Genomic DNA, 12113 nt, shown 5'->3' on the forward strand with positions numbered 1-12113 from the left:
TCTGAGCACACACATGTCTGTGAATGACTGCGAAACACCACAAGTATTGATATTGGAGTTACAAATAAATTTTGGCAAGTAAGCAAATGTGCAAGAACACAGTCTGCAAGTAATGAAGATTGTGTATGTAGGTGATGAATGTATATGAAAACATTTTTGATGAGAAACAGTGTATTTCACGTTGGCTCTTCTGGAGATTAGATTCCCCATAGCTGTGCACAAAGTTAACCACATTCTTATCTCAACCAGAGCAGCTATGCTTTTGTTTATTTTGCGTATTGGACCTCTGTAAGATTTCATTTCACATTAGGAATCATAGCTGTCATATTAACCACATTCATCACAATGTCTTGTTCATATAAACCCTTAAGAAACATTGTGTTCTGAATGAATAAATGCATGCCTGCATAAATGGTTCTGTAGTTTAAAATATTTTAAAAGATTTAATAGAGAGGATCAGTTTTTCTCTTTCAAAAAATAATTGTTTGAAGGGTAATTATCCACAGAGCGGATCCCATTTGCCTATGGCTTCTCCACTTGCAGAATTGACTGAGTTTGTGGTGTCCTTAGAGACACTGTCGTCTCAGTCACCGTCCCTAGAATTGCACATAGGCTCTCAAACTATCGTGTAGATTCATCCTTCCTCTGGTGCAATTCTAAGACAGTGATGATGACAGTGCATCTTTTTCAAAGCGTTCTGGGTTCATGGAGATTGAACTCTAACAGAAAAGTATTTTGTTTAGGCCTGGGTTAAAACAATGAAAGATCACATGGTTTATTGGCAATAAGACCTATTCAAAGACGTAAGTGTTTTACTTCTAATGGTTCAACTTTCTTTATAAGAAAGAACACTCTGACTTCATTATTTTATTTAAGGATATTTGAGTTTCCAGAGCATGAGTAATATTCAAATGCAAACACAAAAATTGTAATCCAGAGACAAACTATAAGATGCTTAGATTATTCACTACTTTTCTCATCCACATTTTGTCCTACTCTACTAGAAAATATTTTTTAAAAGAAGGCTATATTTTATTTAAGTGTATTTTCCTTTTGATTTACTAAAATGAAAGCTGTAGACTGCTTGGCAGGAAACAACTCACATACCTAGTATGATTTCAGGTAATTTATAACCACACTAAGGTATGTTTCTATATTTTTATTCCTAAAAAGGAAACATATTTTTTTAATTTTTCAGGATCCAGTTCCTATTATTTCTATGGAGATTTCATCAAAGAGAGTAAGTTGTGTGTGTGTGTTCTATATATCAGATAAGGTCAAAGGATAGAAAGCTTAAGTATGTGTGCTTATATATTAACAAGTTACAGTTTTATTCTGACAAAAATACATAGTGGTTTACAGGTAATAGATTTCTGCATTTTCTGTTTTTAGAAAGGTAGACAAGAGTAGATTTACCTCTACAACCATGATAGGACCTTATTCCATGATTTTTTTTTTTGGTAATGTTTTTGCAAAAAACAATGGTAATGATGGTAATACAAAAGAGTGTACAATGAAACACAAACCTCTTTTCTACTTTACTGGAACCAGCTTCTGGTGTAAATTTCTTCAGAAGTAGTTGTTGCATATATTGCCTCATTTATTTATAAATAACCTTTCATGTTTAGGCAAATGGGAACATGTGATGTTGATTGTTCTGCTACGTCTACTTTTTACTTAATAACATATCTTACAGTTTATTCCACATCATTCTATATATATCTACATCACTTTTCTACATGTTATATGTCAACGTGCACTGTTGGTGGGAATGTAAATTGGTGCAGCCACTATGGAAAACAGTATGGAGGTTCCTCAAAAAATTAAAAATAGAACTGCCATATGATCTAGCAATTCTACTTCTGGGTATTTATCCAAAGGAAACAAAAACACTAACTCAAGAAGGTATATGCACCCCCATGTTCATTGAAGGATTGTTTACAATAGCCAAGACATGGAAATGAACTAAGTGTCCATCTATGAATGACTGGATAAATAAATTATATACACACACACACACACACACACCCACACACCCACATACATATATACATACATATATACACACACAATGGAGTATTATTCAGCCATAAAAAAGGAAGAAATCCTCCCATTTGTGACAACATGAATAAAACTTAAGGGCATTATGCTAAGTGAAATAAGTCAGAGAAAGACAAATACCATATAATCTCACTTATATGTGAACTACTGGCAAACAACAACAGCAGCAACAAAAACAAGCTCATAGATACAGAGAGCAGATTGGTAGTTACCAGAGGCAGGGGCTGGGTGAAATGGGTGAAGGTTATCAAAAGGTACAAACTTTTAGTTATAAAATAGGTAAGTCCCGGTGATATAATGTACAGCATGGTGATTATAGTTAACAATACTGTATTGTGTATTTGAAAGCTGCTAAGAGAGTAGATCTTAAAAGTTTTCATCACAAAATAAATTTGTAGATTTGTAGTGTGTGATGAGGGCGGTGAAGTAGACTGATTGTGATCATTTCACAATATATACAAATATCGAATCATTATGTTGTACAGCTGAAACTAATATAATGTTATATGTCATTTGTGTCTCAATTAAAAATGCAAAAAAGACCATTTACTTTTCCAGTCTCCTACTGGACATTCCTATAGATCTTTTAAAAAGACCTACAATGTTAGATGACAAAAGACTCTACTTAGATAATGAAAAAAATAGTCAACTTCTGGAGATTTTTGTCAGCCTTGCTCTAGCAATTTTATTACTCATGCATCCAAGCCTGTAAAAGTGTTTCAGATCTTGGAGAAAATGAAAGTATCAGTGTTCCATTATCTGTCTTGAGTAACTGCAGTCATTTAAGTGAGTATCCACAGAGGCAATTGTGTAGGAATGTGAAAATCCAGGTGTAAGAGCTCAGTGAGAATTCTGTCCATTTCTACCAGTGGCCTCTCTCTTCCTTGATGTCTGTAGCAACAGCTCTATATTGGATCTGCTTCTGCCGTGGCCCAAGTCAGATTCCATCAGTGTGACATGTATGGAAGTGCTTGTGCAGACTGCTGCTTGGCTCGAGACCCTTACTGCGCCTGGGATGGCATATCCTGCTCCCGGTATTACCCAACAAGCACACATGCAAAACGGTGAGACAGAGTCTTCCATGGAATCTTTCGCTGATTTAGAGAAACAAACCTAACACTATTTTCTTTTCTTTTTGTACCCATTCCATGAAAATAACCATGGTTTTTTTTTTCTTGTTTGTTTCTTTTTAGTGATTTTTCATTTATTCCAAAGTAACTTTGTTTTTTTTGTTTTTATATTGGAGTATAGTGATTTACAATGTTGTGTTTATTTCAGGTGTACAGCAGCTTGATTCAGGTGTACATAGACTTTAGGTATATCTATTCTTTTTCAGATTCCTTTCCCATATAGGTTATTACAGAGCATTGAGTAGAGTTCCCTGTGCTATACAGTAGGTCCTTGTTGATTATCTATTTTATATATAGTAATGTTTATACGTTAATCCCAACCTCCTAATCATCATAGTCGTATTTTGTTCATAATATAAGTTTTGAAAACTCCACATTTTACTGAAAAATAACTCCCATTAATTATTGTGTAGAGCCTGGGCTGAGCAGGCTGCCGGGGTTTTATTTTTCCTCCAGGTTTGAATCAGCTCTTCCCCCTCCTGAAACTTTTGCTGCAAGACATCAAACCAGTTTAGATAAACGTAAAATGTGGAAATGGCTAGCCACCCCACACATGAGGAATTCAAAGACTTAAAAGGAAAATAAATAAATAAATTCTAAAATACATCCTGCATTTGCCCTGTGTCCTCCCGACCAGCTGGTCTTCATTTATTTCATTTTGAAAGTGAATATTTTAACTCCTAGGCAAATGCATGACCTGTATAATTAATGAAATGTGTGATTTAATTCAACACAAATGAAAGGTACTTAAAGACCTCCAAACTCTAATATCTACAATTCAGTGGGGTCATTGCCACTTGTTAGAGGAGGTAAATCCTGGGATTCTTTGAACAGGAGACCTTGAGGTACAGAAAGTATTTTAAAGAATAAGGATCTTTCTTCACTCAAGTCAGAAGAAATTGTGCATTCTTTGGGGAGAAAAATAAGGGAAAATATTTTTATTATAGAATAAGCAATTATCTTTTTCACTTGATAAAGTGACTAAAGATAATATAAAGCAAAAATATAGACTCATATACAGTTTCCCTACTGAAAAGCAACTTTTATTAATTTCATTTACTCTTGCTCTTTCACTTTGGGCTACTTTTCTTTAAACCTTTTTCAAAATCGAATTTAATCTAATTTAATACAGTTGTTATTTTTCTAAGTTTACATGTATAGTAGAATCTCATTTTTAAAAAAACTTAGTCACTAATTCAAATTTTTGTTAATTTGACGTTAGCTAAGTTAACATTCCATTGAGTGTTTAAAGGTATACTAAGCAGATAGTAAAAAGATGCTTTGAGAGCGCATTTGTGAACTTTATAATTTACCAACTGTATTAAAGAATAGAGTGAGTTAATTGATTTTGTACAAATGCTTATTGATAGTTGAAAGCAATTCTTGAGGAATATAGCCATGTTATTAATTGAAAATATTGTTTTATGATTTATTCACTCATTAAGCCAGTTTCTGTACTGTGTTCAAGGGGTATGAAGAAACAATCACAGCCCCCTGTCTGTAGGAAATCAGAACCTGAAGTGGAGACTGGGATTGTAAATAAGGATGCTAGCTCACCACTAAGCACTTAGTATGTGTAAGGTACTGGACTAAGTGCAATACACATAACACATTATTTAATTCTCAAAAGAACCCAACCTTTGAGCTCAGTCTTAAAGGTAGAGATATAAGGAGATTCCAGCTAAAGAGAATTAATTGTTTGTACAGAGGCACAGAATGTTCTGGGAAAGCCGTGTAGTTCCATAGGTTAGGAGTGAAGTGGTAGGATCTAAGGGCAGAAAGGTAGTTTTACCAAAAGTAACAAAATTATTTACCCTATTGTTTTTAGCAACAATCAATATGTTTACAAGCCTTGCATCAAATACTTCTGAATAGCAAGGTTTTGTATTAGGCATGCAAGAGCGTTGAAGAATTTTAACTGAGCAGTTTCCATAGCTAAGTATGTCTTGGTATACAGTGCATCTTGTAAGATTGTACATGCACAAGTTTGTAAGATAGTATTTAAAAGGGTGGACAAAAAGAGTTATTTAGAAAAAGTTAAATGAATGGGCAAAATCATAGACAGGAAGGAGTGAGATGCTGGAGTCAGGAGCCGTACTCAAGTGAATTAGTTCAGTTCGGTGACATGTAATGCAGATCTTCCAGTAGCGTCACTCTTGTGAACCGTCACCCACCCCTGGAGGAGAACTTTTTGGATAAGTTCCAGACATAAAGGGAAAATAGTTTGCTTTTATAGCAGATCGTTTTTGCTTCAGATCTGACTAGCAGCAGAAATTGAAAACTGGTCATTAAAATACTCTTCTGTTCACGGAGTGAAAATGAGTCAACAGAGGAAAAACATTACTTCGCAATTCAAACCACTTGTTTAAAATAGTCTTCCAAAATACACTATAATTTCTAGAGCTAGGTCTTTTTCTTCCCCCTTGCTCTTGTATTCTGTCTATTTCCAGCATTCTCTTTAAAAGTTTCCAAGAGGCAAGAGATATAAGAAAAATATGCGACTTTGAGAATAAAAGACAACTTTGCTTAACCTTTCTAAAACTCTTGCTTTTAATACACTCTTTTTTTTAAATGCTGAAGTAAAGAACAGCTATTTTAGGATAGTATAAAATGAACTGAAGCTTTATTGGAGAATGTGATATCTTTCTTTTTAAATGCATGTTTCCAGTGATTTTAAACAACATTTTTGTACATCTATCCACAGTGCTTATCTAGTATTAGCTGATTGTAGTTCCCTTTATTCTCACATCATCTGTATAATAAATATGATACAATATCATTTCTGCAAAGTGGAACCTATTTCCCATTTCACTGATTTATTCCTGTTCCATTATTCATTATTGCTCAGCAGGCTTGGGATTCCCAATACCAAAGCAATACTCAGTGAAGTGAGGAATTAACAACAGCCTTTTATTCTCATCTAGAGCTGCTATCAGTTGTATAATAGATGTTAACGCTAGTATAAAATAATATAGAGGCATAAAACTTTTAAATTTTGCTCCTTACTTTTCTGTCAATGTTTATTTTCAGTTTAGCTCAGTAGAATGATCCATGTGGCAGTTTTAATCTTAACTTTGTAAAATCTCAGGTCTTTAGGTCAGGTTTTCTAATCAATAGTCTATCTTTTTTTAAACATGCTTTCGCACAGAGGTCATAATCCTAAAAATCGATTGGAAATATTCATCTGTCCTAGCTTTCAATATAGGGAAATACTTCAATGGTTGTTTAAGTATTGAGTTCTTAACTAGGATCTGAACTCATGTGTGAGAAAGCACTCCATCTCTTGAAATAACGTTCCAATATCACTATTTGGTGACCATGAGGAAAACCTAGAATGAAAAAAAAAAAAAAATTGAGAGTGGAATTTAGGGGTCATTTAGCCCAACTTTATTTTACCAATATTATTATTTTACACAGAACCAGGAAAGGCGAGGGATATGTATAAGTTCCTGCAGCACATGAGTGGTGCCATTGGGATTTGAATCTGGTTCCCTTTTCCAGATTTGATCATTGCATATGATTAAAGCATCTCTTTATCACTCTGGAAGTCTCACCAATTTCCCTCTGGGGTAAAACTTCTGTTTTGCCTTCTGGTTTTCCCTCAGTCTTGAAGATATGCCATGATTTAGAGAAGCAAGTAGTATTTTCTGCCTTTATGTAATACTTCTGTTTTTATCTCAAATCTGAATTAATATGCTGAAGATCTTGATTTTAGCTTCCCAGTACTAATAATGATAATTTCTATTGTTTAATTCTTGAGAACAATGCTTACAAATTTGGAACATGGTATATAGTCTGGAATTCTTTTTCCATGGGTAAAGAATATTGTCATTTGTCAATTATATGTCTAAGCGAACTATAAAACATGAAAATATACTAGAAGCGTATTTGCCTATTAGAGGCAAATTGAGGAGAAATACAATATTTCTTGAGTTCCACTATATGTAAGACATCCTGTTAAATAGGTAAATGCACCATCACATTCAGTAGAGGCATATACTTTCTAAATGTTATAACTGAATAAAAGTAAATTGAGTATATTATTAGTTTATTTTTATTAGCAATCATATTGATCATGATGGCTGTAGAACAAAATATTTGGATCCAAATACCTTTACTTAATGCACTTTAATATAGATAGGAATTTTATGCATTTTTACTCAAATAGGTAGTCTGCTTCAAATCCCACTGTCTTTATCTGCACACATTCTTTACCACCCAAGACACTCATTTTGAACTAGAAGACTTCTTGTTTAAATTCTTAACGAAATGTAAAGAGAACCTTCTGGAATTATAATCAAACTCATGTGACGATTTAAAAAACAGTTTTCTATAGATCTTATCCATTGAATAACATTCAATGGAAATATGGAAAACTATGAAACTTGGATTTTATCCTGGTTTCGTATGACTGATCAATTTTTTCAGTAGCAGAATACTACTTGAAACTTTAATGCGGTTGGCTGTCTTTTAAAGTCTGGAACATTGAAATCTGAACATCTCCTAAATGCATTTACTTACTTTCAGGCGATTCCGCAGACAAGATGTTCGGCATGGAAATGCAGCTCAGCAGTGCTTTGGACAGCAGTTTGTCGGTAATCCATAGAAAATCGATTGCCATGGGTTTCTTAGAGTGTGCATTGAAGATAAACTGCCAGCTTCTTAAAAAGGGTCCTTGTTTTCTTTGTGATTGATACACACTAGAACAATGTTCCTGAAAGTATTCTGGTTTTCCATGTAGTTAAGATTTTGTGCATTTGATATATAATCTTTCCTAATTAGGAAAACGTTTTATCTACCCACCAAGCTTTATTGTTAGAATTCAAGAAGGGGACTCCTAGAACAAAAATGCTGCATACTTTAGGTGGCAGATGCCACAGTGATTTGCAGGATTTATTTCACCAGTTCAACCCTGGGAATATCTTCACTGTGTTTTTATAACTTACAGTGATTTTATCAAGAGTGATCTAACTTGAATCAAGTCACCTGCTAAGCTTTGGAGAGAATAAAGTGAAAAACTTCGACTCTTTCACTGGGTTTCTGATGAAAGGTGGTAGGTGGTCCAATGTGTAAAGGAAGAGACAAAATTTTAGCTGTAGACAAATGTAAAGAAGTCAGACAAGACAGAAAAACACCGTCCTGACTCTTTACACCATGATGGTAGTTGGTGAACAGGCTGCGCTCACCAGGAAGCAACAGGAGGAAGGGGCACCATGATTGGGAGACCAGAGGTATTTATACACAGGTCCAGAGATTGTGGTCCGGGATCAACTTGCTAGACCCCAGGCTGATTCAGGATTTGATGCAAGATGTAAGCCTCTGAGAATATTAGCTAGAGAAAGGTGGCATTATAATTTTAGGGAAATTTAGGGGTCAGTTTTGAATGCAAGGAGGACTCAGACATAGAAAAAAAAATCCTGGGATCTAGTACTGAATTTGATCTTGGTTGAAACAACAAAGAATAAATCCACTTGCTTTTATTCCAAACTGCAGTTAGGTATACTTGCCTCTATGCCCATTTGAGTTCAAGTTCAGTGAGAGCCTTTCTGGGCCAAAATACAGATTATAATGAAGAAGCTCTGGTTCACAAAGTCCTTAGTTCAGTTTCGTCCTCTTTTCTTCCTTCAGGAGCCCCATATCTGGATAAGTGCAGTCCATTGTCAAGATAACGCTCACACTTGTGTTTATGTAGTGCCATATCTCCTCAATTTCTGCTTTCTGCTTTTGGTTGTAACCATGAATTTTAGTTCTATGCCTTGCTTAATTGTTTTGTGCTCACCTTCTCTTGCCCACTTTATCAGTGGATGTTGCCACTGATTTTCCATGAATTTAACACTGATGCACCTTCTTACTGATCTGACTGTTACATCCTTTGGAACCAAACTTCCAGGTACTTCTTTCTGTCTCACTCCATAGCCTGCTGTGCCTTTTTAATGCCTAGATTTTGGTATGCTACTCTCCCTAAATAACTCCTGTATAGAAATTAACAATGAGTAATAAAAGTTATTCACTTTGCTATAGGGGTCTGAATAAAGAATCTTTAAAAAATATTGTTTACCAGTAAAATCAAAGTCTCAAGGCTGATGTTAACATTTATGTTATAGGAGATGTTTTGGATAAGACTGAGGAGCGATTGGCCTATGGCATAGAGAACAACAGTACTTTGCTGGAATGTACCCCGCGATCTTTACAAGCAAAAGTTATCTGGTTTGTGCAGAAAGGACACGACACAAGAAAAGAGGAGGTAATTCATAGCTGCACATTCACACCGTGGTGTCTTGCATACAGTGTGCCATCAGTAAATGGATGATGATTTATTTGGGTACTTAAAAATTAAACAATCTCTTGTGCTATACCTGTCATTTTAAAAGTGGGGTTTTTTTTTATTATGTGTGATTTATATACATATAAATATATATGTGTATAGGTATATGTGTATATGTATATATAAAGGTTTTAAAATACACATGTAGATTTTTATATACATCTATATTTATAGAGATATATAAATAAATTATGTATGTATGTATAAATAAAATTTGGAACCTAGAATTAGATTTTAACTTAGGAGCTTTTTTTGGCTTCATGATTTTAGTGTCATATTGTAAAATTATAGTCTCAAATTGTATCACCCAAGGAAGGCAATGTTTTAGAAAAATAGCGAAATTAAATACCATTATCACACATATCTTAGACACATGGATAATAGAATTGAAACAACAGTAGCAGCGACATTAAACCAGTTGTTGATAAAGCTATTAAGTCATATGTGAGACATCAAATCAGGGGTTCCACTGTTGTCCAAAAAAAAGGCATCAGCTCTTTTATCCTTCTAAGCAGGTTTAGTGGTGGAGATTATATTTCTATAATTATCTAACTAATGAGAGAGGAACGAGTTGGGCTGCTTTTATAGATGGAAGACTAGGCAGCATTTAAAGCACACATACAGAATAGTCTGGTGGCATACACTGTATAGATGCACACGGGTCTAGGGAGCTGGTTTTATGTAGGGAGGGGTCAAGGGTGTGAAGCAGATAAAGCTTAGGGAAGGCAGACAAAGCATTGTTGATGTGGGCTTTGAACTTAATTTTTACAAAAATGGAATTATAAAAATAGAAAATAGAAGAAAATTTGGTTATATTAAAGGGTGATAGACTTGGTGAATACTGGGGAAATGGTCCTTAGTAAAGAAAGGGTTACAAGTTGAATAAGGGGAAGAAATTCTAGAGACCTGCCTTAGGACACAGAGGACAGCTAATAGGTATTCATAAGATAGTGAGTCAGGAAAGTCTGTACCTCATTTTGACTCTGGAGACGAAACCTTTGTCATCGGAAGTTTAAATGACTGATTCTACATGTAGAGCACAATGACATTTTATGCCTTTTTTTTTCCTAGCCTGTTGTGAAACTAAAACTCCAACATGTTTTTGGTCGAGAATCGTAAAGTACATTCTGGGAGATGACTAAATTTCTATATCCCAGGTTCCTGGGATAGCTATTAGAGAGGAAGATACCTCAACTTAACAAAGGCTATTAGAGATAATATAGAAAGGCAATCAGGAGAGGAAAATTCTCCTAAATTTTCATGACATCATAACAATAAATATGTGTCCAAAAAAGTTACAGTACATTGCACTGAAATAAATTATTGATTTAGTACTGAAGTATTTTCCATTGCACAAATCTGAGATAAAACTGGTTTTTAAATTCCATTGTAACTGACTTGGCAGGAGAGGACCTGGGAATATTCTATCGTTCCTCCAGTTGAATGGCTTCAGAAGACAGAGAAGTAATTCTTTCATCAGTAGTTTTCTTCACTCAGTATGTTCTGTTTCTGATTTGGAACTCACTGTAATCTGCCTCATTTGGAAACCTTTACCAAATCATTTTGACATGCTGCATCCAGTAGTGTTCAATTTTAAGTTTCTTTATCATATTAATATAATCTACTTCTTTTTCCCCAAATATTAGTCGCTATTTTCAACTACATTCAAATTTCCCTGGTATATTTACTGATACTCGAAATTTTGAGTTTACTCTATGCATGACAAGTTGTATCATAATCAGGTAGTGCTTGATTCTATAGACATAGCAGTATATATTGATTTATTTACAATCTAAAACAAAACAAAGCACACAGTTGCTGACTTCATCAAAAGCTAAATGTGCGTGCTGTGTACACAAAGCAAAATGACTTTACGTGTGTATTCTTTCAGAGTTTTTTAGAGTCTGTTTAGAGTTTTTTTAGCGTTTAGAGTTTGGACCAGTTTTGCATTTATTATAGTTACTATAAGACATATAAGATAATTTTATTATCAAATCTTGACCATTGCAAAGGATGTTTAAGTTCACCTAGTCCAATTCTTAACTCATGTGGGTATGTTTTTTTAGAGTATCCCTGACAATGGCCGTCAAGGCTCATCCTGGACGCTACAAGCCACGGTCAGACCATAGCCTTTCTGCAAAATTTTGATTGTCTATCCTTTTATTGAACTGCTATTTTTGAGTCTGGAATCCACTTACAGATCCACCCTCAACTCTCCTGAGCTGTCCAGAAATCATGTATTCAAGTGGATGACGTTTTTACTCCAATTAATACGTAGAAATGCTCCATAACCAAATTTCTAGAAAGCTTTTAGCAATTCAGTTATCTGGTTTCTAAACTGGATCACTGCAGTTCTCTCGAATATGCACTTTATAGTTTCTTGCTTCCTTAAATAACACATATGAAATGTAACATTTTATTAATTCCAGAAATGTTTATGGAAAGCCTAATTTATAAGTAATTTATAAGTACTTCATAAGGGAGCATTTTCCCTTGGCTTGATGACCTGGTTAATTGTGGTGTGCATTGTGGTTATGACATCCTGGGGGAGAAGCCTTCATAGAAGGGACTTGGGAGATGAGGCTTTTCTTTAATGT

At 34.6% G+C, this 12113-nt stretch overlaps 1 protein-coding gene across 1 annotated transcript in view; it reads left to right on the forward strand.

Moving 5' to 3' along the window:
- The window catches only part of SEMA3E (semaphorin 3E), a 267673-nt gene that overhangs the window by 241315 nt on the left and 14245 nt on the right, over positions 1–12113 (forward strand). The window contains exons 13-16 of the mRNA XM_036863545.1: positions 1199–1240; positions 2959–3125; positions 7719–7786; positions 9296–9435. Of these exons, the coding sequence (XP_036719440.1) occupies positions 1199–1240; positions 2959–3125; positions 7719–7786; positions 9296–9435 (417 nt within the window). The remainder of the gene's footprint in view (positions 1–1198; positions 1241–2958; positions 3126–7718; positions 7787–9295; positions 9436–12113) is intronic.

This window comes from Balaenoptera musculus, chromosome 9 (genome assembly GCF_009873245.2).
Source record: "Balaenoptera musculus isolate JJ_BM4_2016_0621 chromosome 9, mBalMus1.pri.v3, whole genome shotgun sequence".
NCBI lineage: Eukaryota > Metazoa > Chordata > Mammalia > Artiodactyla > Balaenopteridae > Balaenoptera > Balaenoptera musculus.